Source organism: Notothenia rossii (genome assembly GCF_949606895.1).
Source record: "Notothenia rossii genome assembly, chromosome: 4".
In the NCBI taxonomy this organism is placed as follows: Eukaryota; Metazoa; Chordata; class Actinopteri; order Perciformes; family Nototheniidae; genus Notothenia; species Notothenia rossii.
This window is the reverse complement of record NC_136902.1, coordinates 61,311,785-61,322,549: the sequence shown is the minus strand read 5'-3', so window position 1 is coordinate 61,322,549 and position 10,765 is coordinate 61,311,785. Positions and strand designations below refer to the sequence as shown.

The following is a 10,765-nucleotide window of genomic DNA, read 5'->3' as shown; positions in this document are numbered from 1 at the left end:
GCCTGACCGACTGATTGTTAGAAAGTCAGGCTTTGCACAGCTTTAAATATATCAACACTAGAAGACAGATTCAGGATATAATAAAATACATGATGAAGAATAAATTAGACATCTCCAAAAGGCAAAAACACCAGACAAAAACCAAAGTGCATATATATCGGCCAAAGATGTGAAAAAAGAAAAATGTATGGGACTTTTAAAAATCTGAATTTATGATGTCAATCATTACATTCTGAATCTATGAATTCAATCAATACTTAAGGATATTTTTTGGATCTGCAAACATTTATTTTTCACAACTTGTTATACCTTTTTTTAATTGTATGTATTTTGCATTCAATTTACAGATATTGTGCACACGTAAGGATGACAAGATCAATGAGCAGGAACACTTACAATTCCATAACCAATAATGACTGTTAAATATTTTATCTTTTTTTTTATAGTATTAACCTACTGACTTGTTAATCTACTCTAGTTTCAATGACAAAACATACACAATTGTTCGCATTTATTCATAGTGACACCTTTAGTTATTCAACTTTCCATAAAGACAATAAAGTTCCTTATTTGGTAAATGCACCTTCGTTCGGGATCATAAACTGTTGGTCTTTCTTAAATGCAGGAATAGTTTTATTATTTAAATATTTTGACTTAATTGTAATTTTTACAATCATAATCACAATAAAGTGGAGATAATAAAAGATAAGAGATCAGCGGCAGAGAAAAAAGGATAAGCATCAATGCATCTTTCATCTAGCTTTTGTTTTATCTGTAACAAATGCATTTAAAACGGCTCTTAATGCAATAATTTCCATAAAAATACTCACCACTACTAATGTGTAAGCACATTTATGGTTGAAGAATGGGGGTTAAGTATTTTCAGATTGACAATAAGATAAAAGCACTTCTTAAACCAAGGATAAAAGAAGGCATAGATTATTGGATTTAAGGTTGAGTTGAAGTAACCCAACCAACCATAAACCTCGAAGAGAGCAGCAGGTGTGTTAAAGCCAGTGAAGGCCTCGATTATTGTGTTAGTAAAAAACGGCATCCAACAAAAGATAAAGGCACCAAGCACAATACACAGAGTCTTTGCAGCCTTATGCTCAGACTGTTTAACCAACCCTCTGTCGTTTGAATAATTGCCCATATCTCTAATCTTTCTGACATGCTCTTTTGCCACGATAAATATTTTGGTGTACAGACAAACCATAACAGTGCAGGGAAAGAAAAAGGCAATTACACTGTCCAGGATTCCCCAAAGGGGGTTAAAGAGAATGTTACAACTGCCGAGGCACTTTATCGATTCCATATACTCCTCTAACCCTACTACGTTAGCCTTTGAATAATTTTGTCCATAACAGTAGAGGGCAGCCAACGCCCAGCTTGCACATACCATAATCCACGCCACTGACATGGTGATATTCCTAGAGTAATGCAGAGGATTACATATTGCTTGTTGCCTGTCCACCGCAATACAAACGAGGTGGAATATAGAGACAGATACAAGAAACATATCAGAACTTGAGTGAAGCATACAGAAATCATCCCCGTAAAACCAGCAGCCATGAATGGTCCGAATGGTGCTGAAGGGCATCACAGCGACACCCACAAGAAGGTCCGAAAGAGCAAGAGATAAAACAAGCACATTGCTGGGATTATGCAACTGCTTGAAATGAGCTATTGATACCATGACAATAAAATTGCCTAAAATGGTAACCAGCATACATGAAACAAACAACAAGTAAAGGGTGACTTTGGTCCCCGCATTGAACTGATCCGTAACACACGAGGCATTAGAGCCCGGAAAACAGAACTGCTCCTGAGAAAGGCCAAACGTCATGATGGAACAAGGGATGTGATGCAGAGCCTCAGCAGAGACACACAGATCTGTGTTAGGGGTTGATGGATGTCTTAGCCATACAAAAAAACAACTGCATCGACAACGCCTTCCAGTATGACGTCCATCCAATCAGAGAGGGTTTCATCAATGTATGATACACAGCCAATCACACAATATTGTGTGTTTTAGAAAGACTGACAAACAAACAGTTATGTCATTTTTAAACCAAGTAAAGAATATTTTGTAAAGACATACACTGCAGTTGACATGTACTTGTGTTGAAAAGTGATGGGGTCATCAGAGGTCAGAAGATTTGAAATGGTCTTCAACATATACACTTTTACGCAGTGTAATTGGGGGATCAAAGTCAGGTTAGAGTAGATAAATACCAAAATGGGGCTATAAAATTGATGAGTACATGCGTAATAATTCGTTTGGGGTGCAAGAAACCTGTTAAGCCCCATAGCCCCCACGTTTTTTTCACAAAACTGTGTCTCAGGGCTTCTTAACATTTAACAACCTATTAATGTGTCATACCCACTTAACGGGAAGAGACTCAGCTAACTGACAATATGAACAATTTTTACCGAAACAAAACACAAGTCTAACGCCGAGCCTCTGAAATAGCACTAAGCGAAAGAGTGCTAACGCACTGAGCACATAACTATCATATCAAAGCTGAGATTCCAAAGATTCCAATGGTATAAGTATCATCACTGAACGACCAAAACTCAGGGCAGCGAAGGGGAAACCAGATACAGATGTAGCGCTTCATTTCAGACAGTTTGAAACGCGAGGGCCGTGATTGGTACGTGATCTGCCCTCGCTCAAGGGAAAACCTCCAGCTTGACTTGAGACCGCCCCCGTGATAGATAAATGTAATTATAATGAAGCCAGCTGCAATGGATCATTGATCCACCAGGGGGTGCAGTGGGGTTCCACACTGGAGCTCATGTGAAATAGAGTCAGATACAGTATGGATGTACAGCGGAACTTTGTTAAGATCCATATGTCACGGATATCATACTCTGTGCTAAATAATAGACATGTAATCATTTACAAAACATCACCATGTTGTTATTTAACAAAATAATGTTGTTTAGTCGAAAAAAACGAACGGGAGGAAATGCAGCCTGGCTCTCGATTTTTAATCCTAATTTAATCATCATCTTCACCACGATCATTTATGTTTATGTTCGCCGAATTGACATGAAATCACTGACACATATGAATATACTGTATTCAACTTCATTAAAACGTTATTAACATGCCTAAACTCAGTAATTCACCCAAAAATATGTATATTTTAATGGAGCCTCGTCGGCAGATCAGGATCCCGACGCTTATTACATGGCCACATTCTCAACAAAGTAACGACATGACCCCCAATATTAATTGAAATGCTTTTATGGATTTAGAAAATGGGTTATTGATTTAAAAAAGAGTTGTATGTATTGATTTAAATTGACATGCATCCGCTAAGAAAAATAGTCCGTTGTTACCGTTTTTTAAACAAACAGTCTGAATGAAACGGCAGCTCTCTCCCCCCCCCCCCCCTCCCCCCCTTATCTTTCTTCTCCAGCAGCTAAATTAACTGTAGGTTACTCTGAGTGACCATAGACTGTATGTGACAAGCTTACAGTTAGTGACGTAACAACACCATAAAAGCTGGTGGGTTGAAAGCAATACGGGAGGTAAAAATAACTAGAATAATTGTGATTTATTTATTGTGGCTTTTATGTTTTTAGGTATAAAATGTTATGTAATTCAGGCTTATAGTTCATCCTTCTCTAAAAGCCTTCAACAATGACAATATTCATCGTAATTTAATAAATCCTTCCAACACACATTGTAAAAAATAGCCTACTGTAAGTTAAGAAATCATTTCAATATGTACATCTTCTGATGTAAAAACAATAACATTATAAATAGTAACATAGCTGAACATGGTATTGCACATTTAGCTTTGAGTGTTACTGACCTGAGATGTTTTTATTACATGAATTAAGGTGACTGAGGCTTTTTAACATACAGGGATGCAAACTCATCAGGTATGAAAAAGGTGACAAGGATCCGAGCCCCCGGCTCCCCCACCCCACGGAATGACAGAGGATTTTAGCAGTCAGAACAACTAAAGCAGCAGTGTTAATAATAACAGAAACGCCAAAGAGTCACATCTAATAGAAATATATAAAAGCATTTATTTTAATTGTGTAGCAGTCAGTTTATAATTTTGGCAGCACTGTTGAGCATTTTGAAAATGTATTTTCATGCCTCTGTGCAAGGCTTAGTCTTTTTATCTTTATAGCCACATGGTGTAAAGTAACTAAGTTCATAAACTCAACAAGTACTATACTTGGGCACAATTTTGAGATACTTGTACTTTATTTAAGTATTTCAATGTTTTGCTACTTTGTTCTTCTACTCCACTACAGTTCAGAGGTACATGGTGTACTTCTACTCCACTACATGTATGTAATACCTTTAGTTACTTTACAGATGTGGATGAATGATGTGAAATATAATCAAGTGTTAAATCAGACTTTAGTTCCACCTGGAGTAAATCCACAAGCTACCCTGCAGTATACAAAGTCATTCAAACTAGCTGCACCTTTACCAGATTTGAGAACACTTTCATGATCAATCATTATAAAATATATCATATCTTATATTCTGAAATGGACCAATCTGCACAATGACTACTTTTACTGTCGCTACTTTAACTATATTTTGATGATAATACTTTTCTACTTTTACTTGAGGAACATTTTGAATGCAGGACATTTACTGTAACAGAGTATTCCTACACTCTGGTACTATTACTTTTACTCAAGTACAAGATCTGAGTACTTCTACTTTTACTCAAGTACAAGACCTGAGTACTTCTACTTTTACTCAAGTACAAAATCTGTGTGCTTCTACTTTTACTCAAGTACAAGACCTGAGTGCTTCTACGTTTACTCAAGTACAAGATCTGAGTACTTCTACTTTTACTCTAGTACATACGGTGGCCGGCAGTTGCAAACGCGGAACAACGGCCAAAAACGCATACATTAGCAGGAAACACGTGCAAATAATGAAATGAAAAACAAACAAACCCTGAAAACAAATACAAATGAAAAACGCTGCATTAACAGAAATTATGCAAACTAAATACAACACACAAACCCCGAAAACAAACGCAACAAAAAAACGCTGCACGATATGCAAAGTCCAAAGCACATACAAATCCCAAAACACATACAAAAAAAAAACATTCCGGAAGTGCTCCAGGCCTCTAAGGGGCGCGGGGGGGAGAGCTTCACGTGAAGAAAAGATAAAGTGAGGGAAGAACATTATTAAAAGAGATGACAAATCAAGTGCAGGCAAATAACACGGGCCATAGTGGGTACCGCTGAAAAAGTACATTTGAATTCTTAGCAGTTTGTAGCAATTGCCTGTAACTACGGTCATGCTAATAAAGCTATTGAATTGAATTGAGAGAGAGAGAGAGGTTTGCATTAGACATGCTCAAGAACAAATATAGAGAAGACATTCGAGAGAGAGAGAGAGGGAGAGAGAGAGAGAGAGAAAACACAGATTAAAACAAACATGATGTATCTTTCTATTTATTTAGCTAACCACTATTTAGACTACGCGTTTATGTTTTTGATCGACTTGATTAAATGGATTTACTACATCAATGTATGTCTTTTCAGGCTGCCATGTTTTGTCCTTTCTGTGGCCAACATCTGGGGACAGTTCAAGTGTTCTGTGGCTTCTGTGGCAAAAATGTAGTTTTTGGCAGAAGTTGAACACAACAGTAAGTTCACTTTTTTGTATTGTATCTGTTTCAAATGCAAGAAATAAGGAGTCAACACACTACTCTGTTTAGAACACTAATTGGCAGATGCATACACTAGTTATCATCATGAAGGACACATTTTTTCATTGTCTGTTCATGTGAAATATGTAGAAGCCATCATTAGATTGTAGACCAATGTATGATTAAATACACAAAACAGCTGATGTTATACATTCATAATTGCGTATTAGTTCTCTCTTTATAGAGAAAATTATACATTTAGAATCAGATTTTGAGACAGTGAGCCATGACATGATGTTTTCTTCTTTTTCTTCTTGTGTTTTTTTTTTTTACAATCAGCATCTGACAGCCCCACAGAAGAGGACCACATTCGGAAATACTTTCATGATGGCTACGATGAAATTTTGGATTTTCTGGAAACTACCCACAATGTAAAAATGAGTCTGCGTACTTTAAAGAGTAAATTAAAAAGTATTTCATTATCAAGGAAAAAAAACTACTCCCCTCTGGCTAATGTTCGTGCTGCCATTCAAGAGGAGCTAAATGGACCTGGCCAGCATTACGGTTACCGCTCGATGTGTCAGACATAAGCACTCCCTTACTGTAAAAAGGGATGAGGTCATGAACTTGATGAGAGAGCTTGATCCCTCTGGAGTTCAACTTTGCAGTAATAGAAGATTTGTACGAACATACAGCTCTGAAGGACCCAACCACGTCGGTCATGTTGATGGCTATGATAAGCTAAAGCCCTATGGTTTGGCCATCAGTGGATGTATTGATGGCTACTCCAGAAAAGTATTGTGGTTGAAGTATGGAGCAAAAAATACTGACCCTGGGGTCATTGCTCAAAATTACATACGTTGTGTCACAGAGCATGGAGTCATACCGATGAGGCTGCGTACAGCCTGGCAACAACGATTAAAAGATTTCTTGCTCCCAAACCAATTGTGTATTTCATTACAAAAAGCAGTTATACCATACCATGTTTAGGTACTAATGAATGATATCCTCAAAACAAACGCACATATAAATAACATAGGAAAATACATAATTTAATAAATCCACAATATATAACATTTTACAGATTAATTTAATAAACTTTTACAAAACATAGGTTGATGTTATATCGGGGGGGAAATTGCATATTTAAACATTTCAATTAGTCTCTGTGTAACACTTGGGTCCTGCTTTGCTGTTGCTGTCTTGTACTTCACCAGAGTCAGTTTGATGTATCAATCAGCTTTTATTCTGCAAACCATGGAATAGACACACAGATCCACAGTTTAGACACAGTACAGTGAGATGTTGCTCCAAAGCTAAGAATCCTCTAACACTCTTACAGTGATCGTATAGTGGTATCATTTGTTTAGAGAAAAAGGATTCTAAATACAAACATAAAGAAACCCAATAACATTTATTACAAACATAAAACAATTTAGTTTTTAATTGTGACAATAAAGATTAATGAAATTACTTAGATAAACAGTATTCAATAAAAACATTTAACAGCTCAAAATAAACATACCTGCAAACCATGGAATAGACACACAGATCCAAAGTTTAGCCACAGTACAGTGAGATGTTGCTTTACAAAGGAAAGTTTCACATCAGTGACGTAAATGCCACATGTACTCCACGACGTTAGCGGCTAACTAGTTAGCTGAAAAACGGCTCACTCTCAGTTTATGTACAATTCTTTTAAAAAGTGATACACTATGGAATCTAAAGACATTTAGCTAAACATAAAATATAACCAATAAATGCAGATAGATTATACACAGAATAGTACACGTAGATCACAATTATTATTATTATATTTACAACTGAGTGAACAGAGCAACAACTCACCCAAAGCTAAGAATCCTCTAACACTGATAGATTCCCAAAATGCACCATATTCAGCGCAAAACTAGCTTCCGGCTGCAGCTTTTCAAAATAAAATAAAATGACAAAACTATGGCTGTAGTCCCAGTTTAACAGGATTTAATAAAACAAACATTTATTATTTACACTGTTACATACACCCCCCTTAAATTCTGTTAAACTCCAGGCAAATACTGAACATCATCAAGACAAGAGGGTAAGAAAAAGAAAAAAATATATTTGTGGTGGCTGTTCGAGATGAAACCAAATCAAAGACACAAATTACAGTCGATACAAAATCCTCCCATAAGAAGTGAAAAAGGATAGGGAGGTACCAGGCCCAATACTTTTCTCAGACCAGCAGAAGATGCCATTTACACCTTCAAAGCATCTCATCTAAGGCAAAACACATAGCATACTCACAAATCTACAAACGCATACAAATACTACTCGGATATAACCCATAAAAAACTGGTAGAATATCCTGACTGCTTAAACCTCAAATATCCTATGGAAGAATGCAAAAACTGAACTTGTAACAGAGGAGGTATCTTCAACCTTCTGTGCTGCCATCTCATATATCAACTTTTTAGGAGGTTTGACATGCCTCCCACATCTAGTAGTGACTGAACCACCACAGCTCGCATGAACACTATGAGGTTGCGTGCAAATAGCATTGGTTTCATCAACAACTTCTGTGTAAGTTAAACGAGAAACACCAACTGAGTCTGGGTCAGTCAAGTCAGCAGCACTCACAGGGTCTGGGTCAGGTGGTAGAGTCACACTGTCAGGGTCGGTTGGTAGAGTCACACTGTCAGGGTCTGAGTCAGATGAGTGAGCATCAATGGCAGGGACTGAGTCAGGTGAGTGAGCATCACTGGCAGGGACTGGGTCAGGTGAGTCAGCATCACTGGTAGGGACTGGGTCAGGTGAGTTCATGAGCCAGTCCACAGTGCGATCGTAGCCATCTTCATTGTCCACATGCACAGAGACTTGACTACTTCCACATTCCTCATCCCCATTATCTGAGTTGACAAAAGAGTCTATGAAAAGAAAGTCAACCGGGATAAGCAGGTTCCGATGCACAACTCTCTCTTTTCCAGATTGGGCATCTCTTATCCTGTACACGTTAATCCCAGCCCTCACCGACACAACATCATAGGGCGTAAAAACCCGGTAAGGTGTGGTGTGTGACTTTTACACCCCCGCCACCTCCAAAAGGTCCTTAATCAGTCTGCTCTCAAAGTTGGCACCCTGATCTGAATGGATTCTCTTGGGGAAGCCGTATACACAGAATAAATCATTCCATAACCGGCAAGCAACATGTTTTGCAGACTGACTCCGACAGGGGAAAGCATGTGCCATTTTTGAGAAATGGTCAGTGACAACCAATACATCAACTGTCTACTTGTCACCAAGTTCAGCTGTCCAAAAGTCAATACACACCAGTTCCATAGGTTCGGATGTCTGAATGCTTTCCAGAGGCGTCCGGGCTTTGGGTTCAAGTGTTTTACCAACAACACATCTCTCACATCGTCGCACATAGTCATTTATGTCTCTTTCCATGCCAGTCCAAAAAAACCTTTCCCTAGCAAGGGACAGTGTTCTCGCACGGCCCTGATGACCAGCATTGTCGTGGATGCCAAGGAGAATCTGAGGCTTGAGATCATCCGGCACAATGAGCTGGAAAAGCTTTTTGTTCAGTCGTTGTTTTCATTCTGTACAGAATTCCATTGTGGACTTTAAGCTTTCTCCAGTGTCTGAGGAGTTTTCTGACGCCGCCTGGTTCAGATGTTGCCTCGCGTCTGGTAGCTTTCCTCTTTTGATGCATATTGAACAGGACCCTGCTTATGGTCTTGTCTTGCTCCTGGCGATTCAAAAGCTGGCTCTGGGGAATAGGAGTGGAAGAGTCTTCCTCAGGCAACTGTGGCAGTGATAAGTTAGCACTGGGTAGGCCACAATCACCATGAGCCCTCAATGCAGCTGACACTTCTTCTGAGCTGATGGAACTTCCCACAGGCTGGTGAACAGGCCCAGCACCAAGGTCAGATGACGTTAACCGGGTGCCTTGGACAACCTGGCTGTTGTTTGTCAGCCGAAAAACATCCTGCACTGTGCCCTTGACAACTCCATTGACTTCGTCCAGTAGTTCAACATATGGCTCTTTCAACAAGCAGTAACCAACAAATGACTGGACAAAAGGCTCACGGGTCAAGGCATCTGCAACAATGTTTTTAACATCTGGAACGTACTTAAGATCGAAGTTGTACGCTGCAAGCTTGGCCACCCACCTTTGTTCACAGGCATCCAAACGTGGTTTTGTCAGAATGTACGAAAGGGGGTTGTTATCTGTCCAAGCGGTGAAATGTCTCCACTGTAAGCAATGGCTGAATTTGTCGCACACAGCCCACTTCAGTGCCAAAAACTCCAGCCTGTTTGCTGGATAGTTCATTTGAGACCGGGTCAGCGTCTTACTTGCAAAGGCGACAGGCCATGCAACTGTCTCACCAGGTGACACTTGTGACAAGACGGCTCCAATACCATCAAAAGAAGCATCAACAGCGAGGATGAAAGGCTCATTGAAGTTCGGGTGAGCCAACGTGACACCATCAGTGAGCTCACTTTTCGGAGTTTATAATGATTCCTGACACGCAGGTGTCCAGTCATTAGACGTAAGAGCTGCTGGGGCAGAGGACTTTTTCTTGAATTTCTTGCCTGTCTTCGCATGTGATTGAACTTGTCGGCCAGAAATGAGTCTGAACAGAGGTTTGGCCTTCGCAGAGCAATCGGCAATGAAATGCTGATAATAGAAGACCATGCTCAAGAAATACCTGATCTTCTTCCAGGAAGGAATGACACCATCGCTCTCCATCAACTCTGCTTGCCCCACATCAGCAATGATCTTCATTTTGTCAGGGTCTGTTCCCACCCCATCTGGACAAACAATATGACCCAGAAACTTAACTGAACTCTTCAAGAGATGACATTTCTTAGGGGCCAGCTTGAGGTTGTGATTTCAAACGGGAGAACACCATTTCCAGACGTTCAAGAGCCAGCTGTTCATTAGGGGCAAAAACCATCACGTCGTCAAGGTAACAGAGTAAGCTGCTGAAGTTTTCATCTCCGAATATTGACAACATCATCCGGATGAAGGTTGTGGGACTGTTGGACAGGCCTTGAGGCATCCTATTGTACTCATGGAGGCCGAAGGGTGACGAAAAGGCTGTGTAGTTTTTGTGCTCCTCATGAAG

General features: G+C 39.4%; 1 protein-coding gene across 1 annotated transcript; it reads right to left on the bottom strand.

The window, feature by feature from the left end:
* Positions 1–471: 471 nt before the first annotated feature.
* LOC307037150 (trace amine-associated receptor 13c-like) lies at positions 472–3,023 on the bottom strand. The gene has a single exon (XM_079677931.1). It carries the CDS (start codon positions 1,844–1,846, stop codon positions 836–838), a length of 1,011 nt encoding a protein of 336 aa, XP_079534057.1. The 5' UTR covers positions 1,847–3,023; the 3' UTR covers positions 472–835.
* Positions 3,024–10,765: the final 7,742 nt, after the last annotated feature.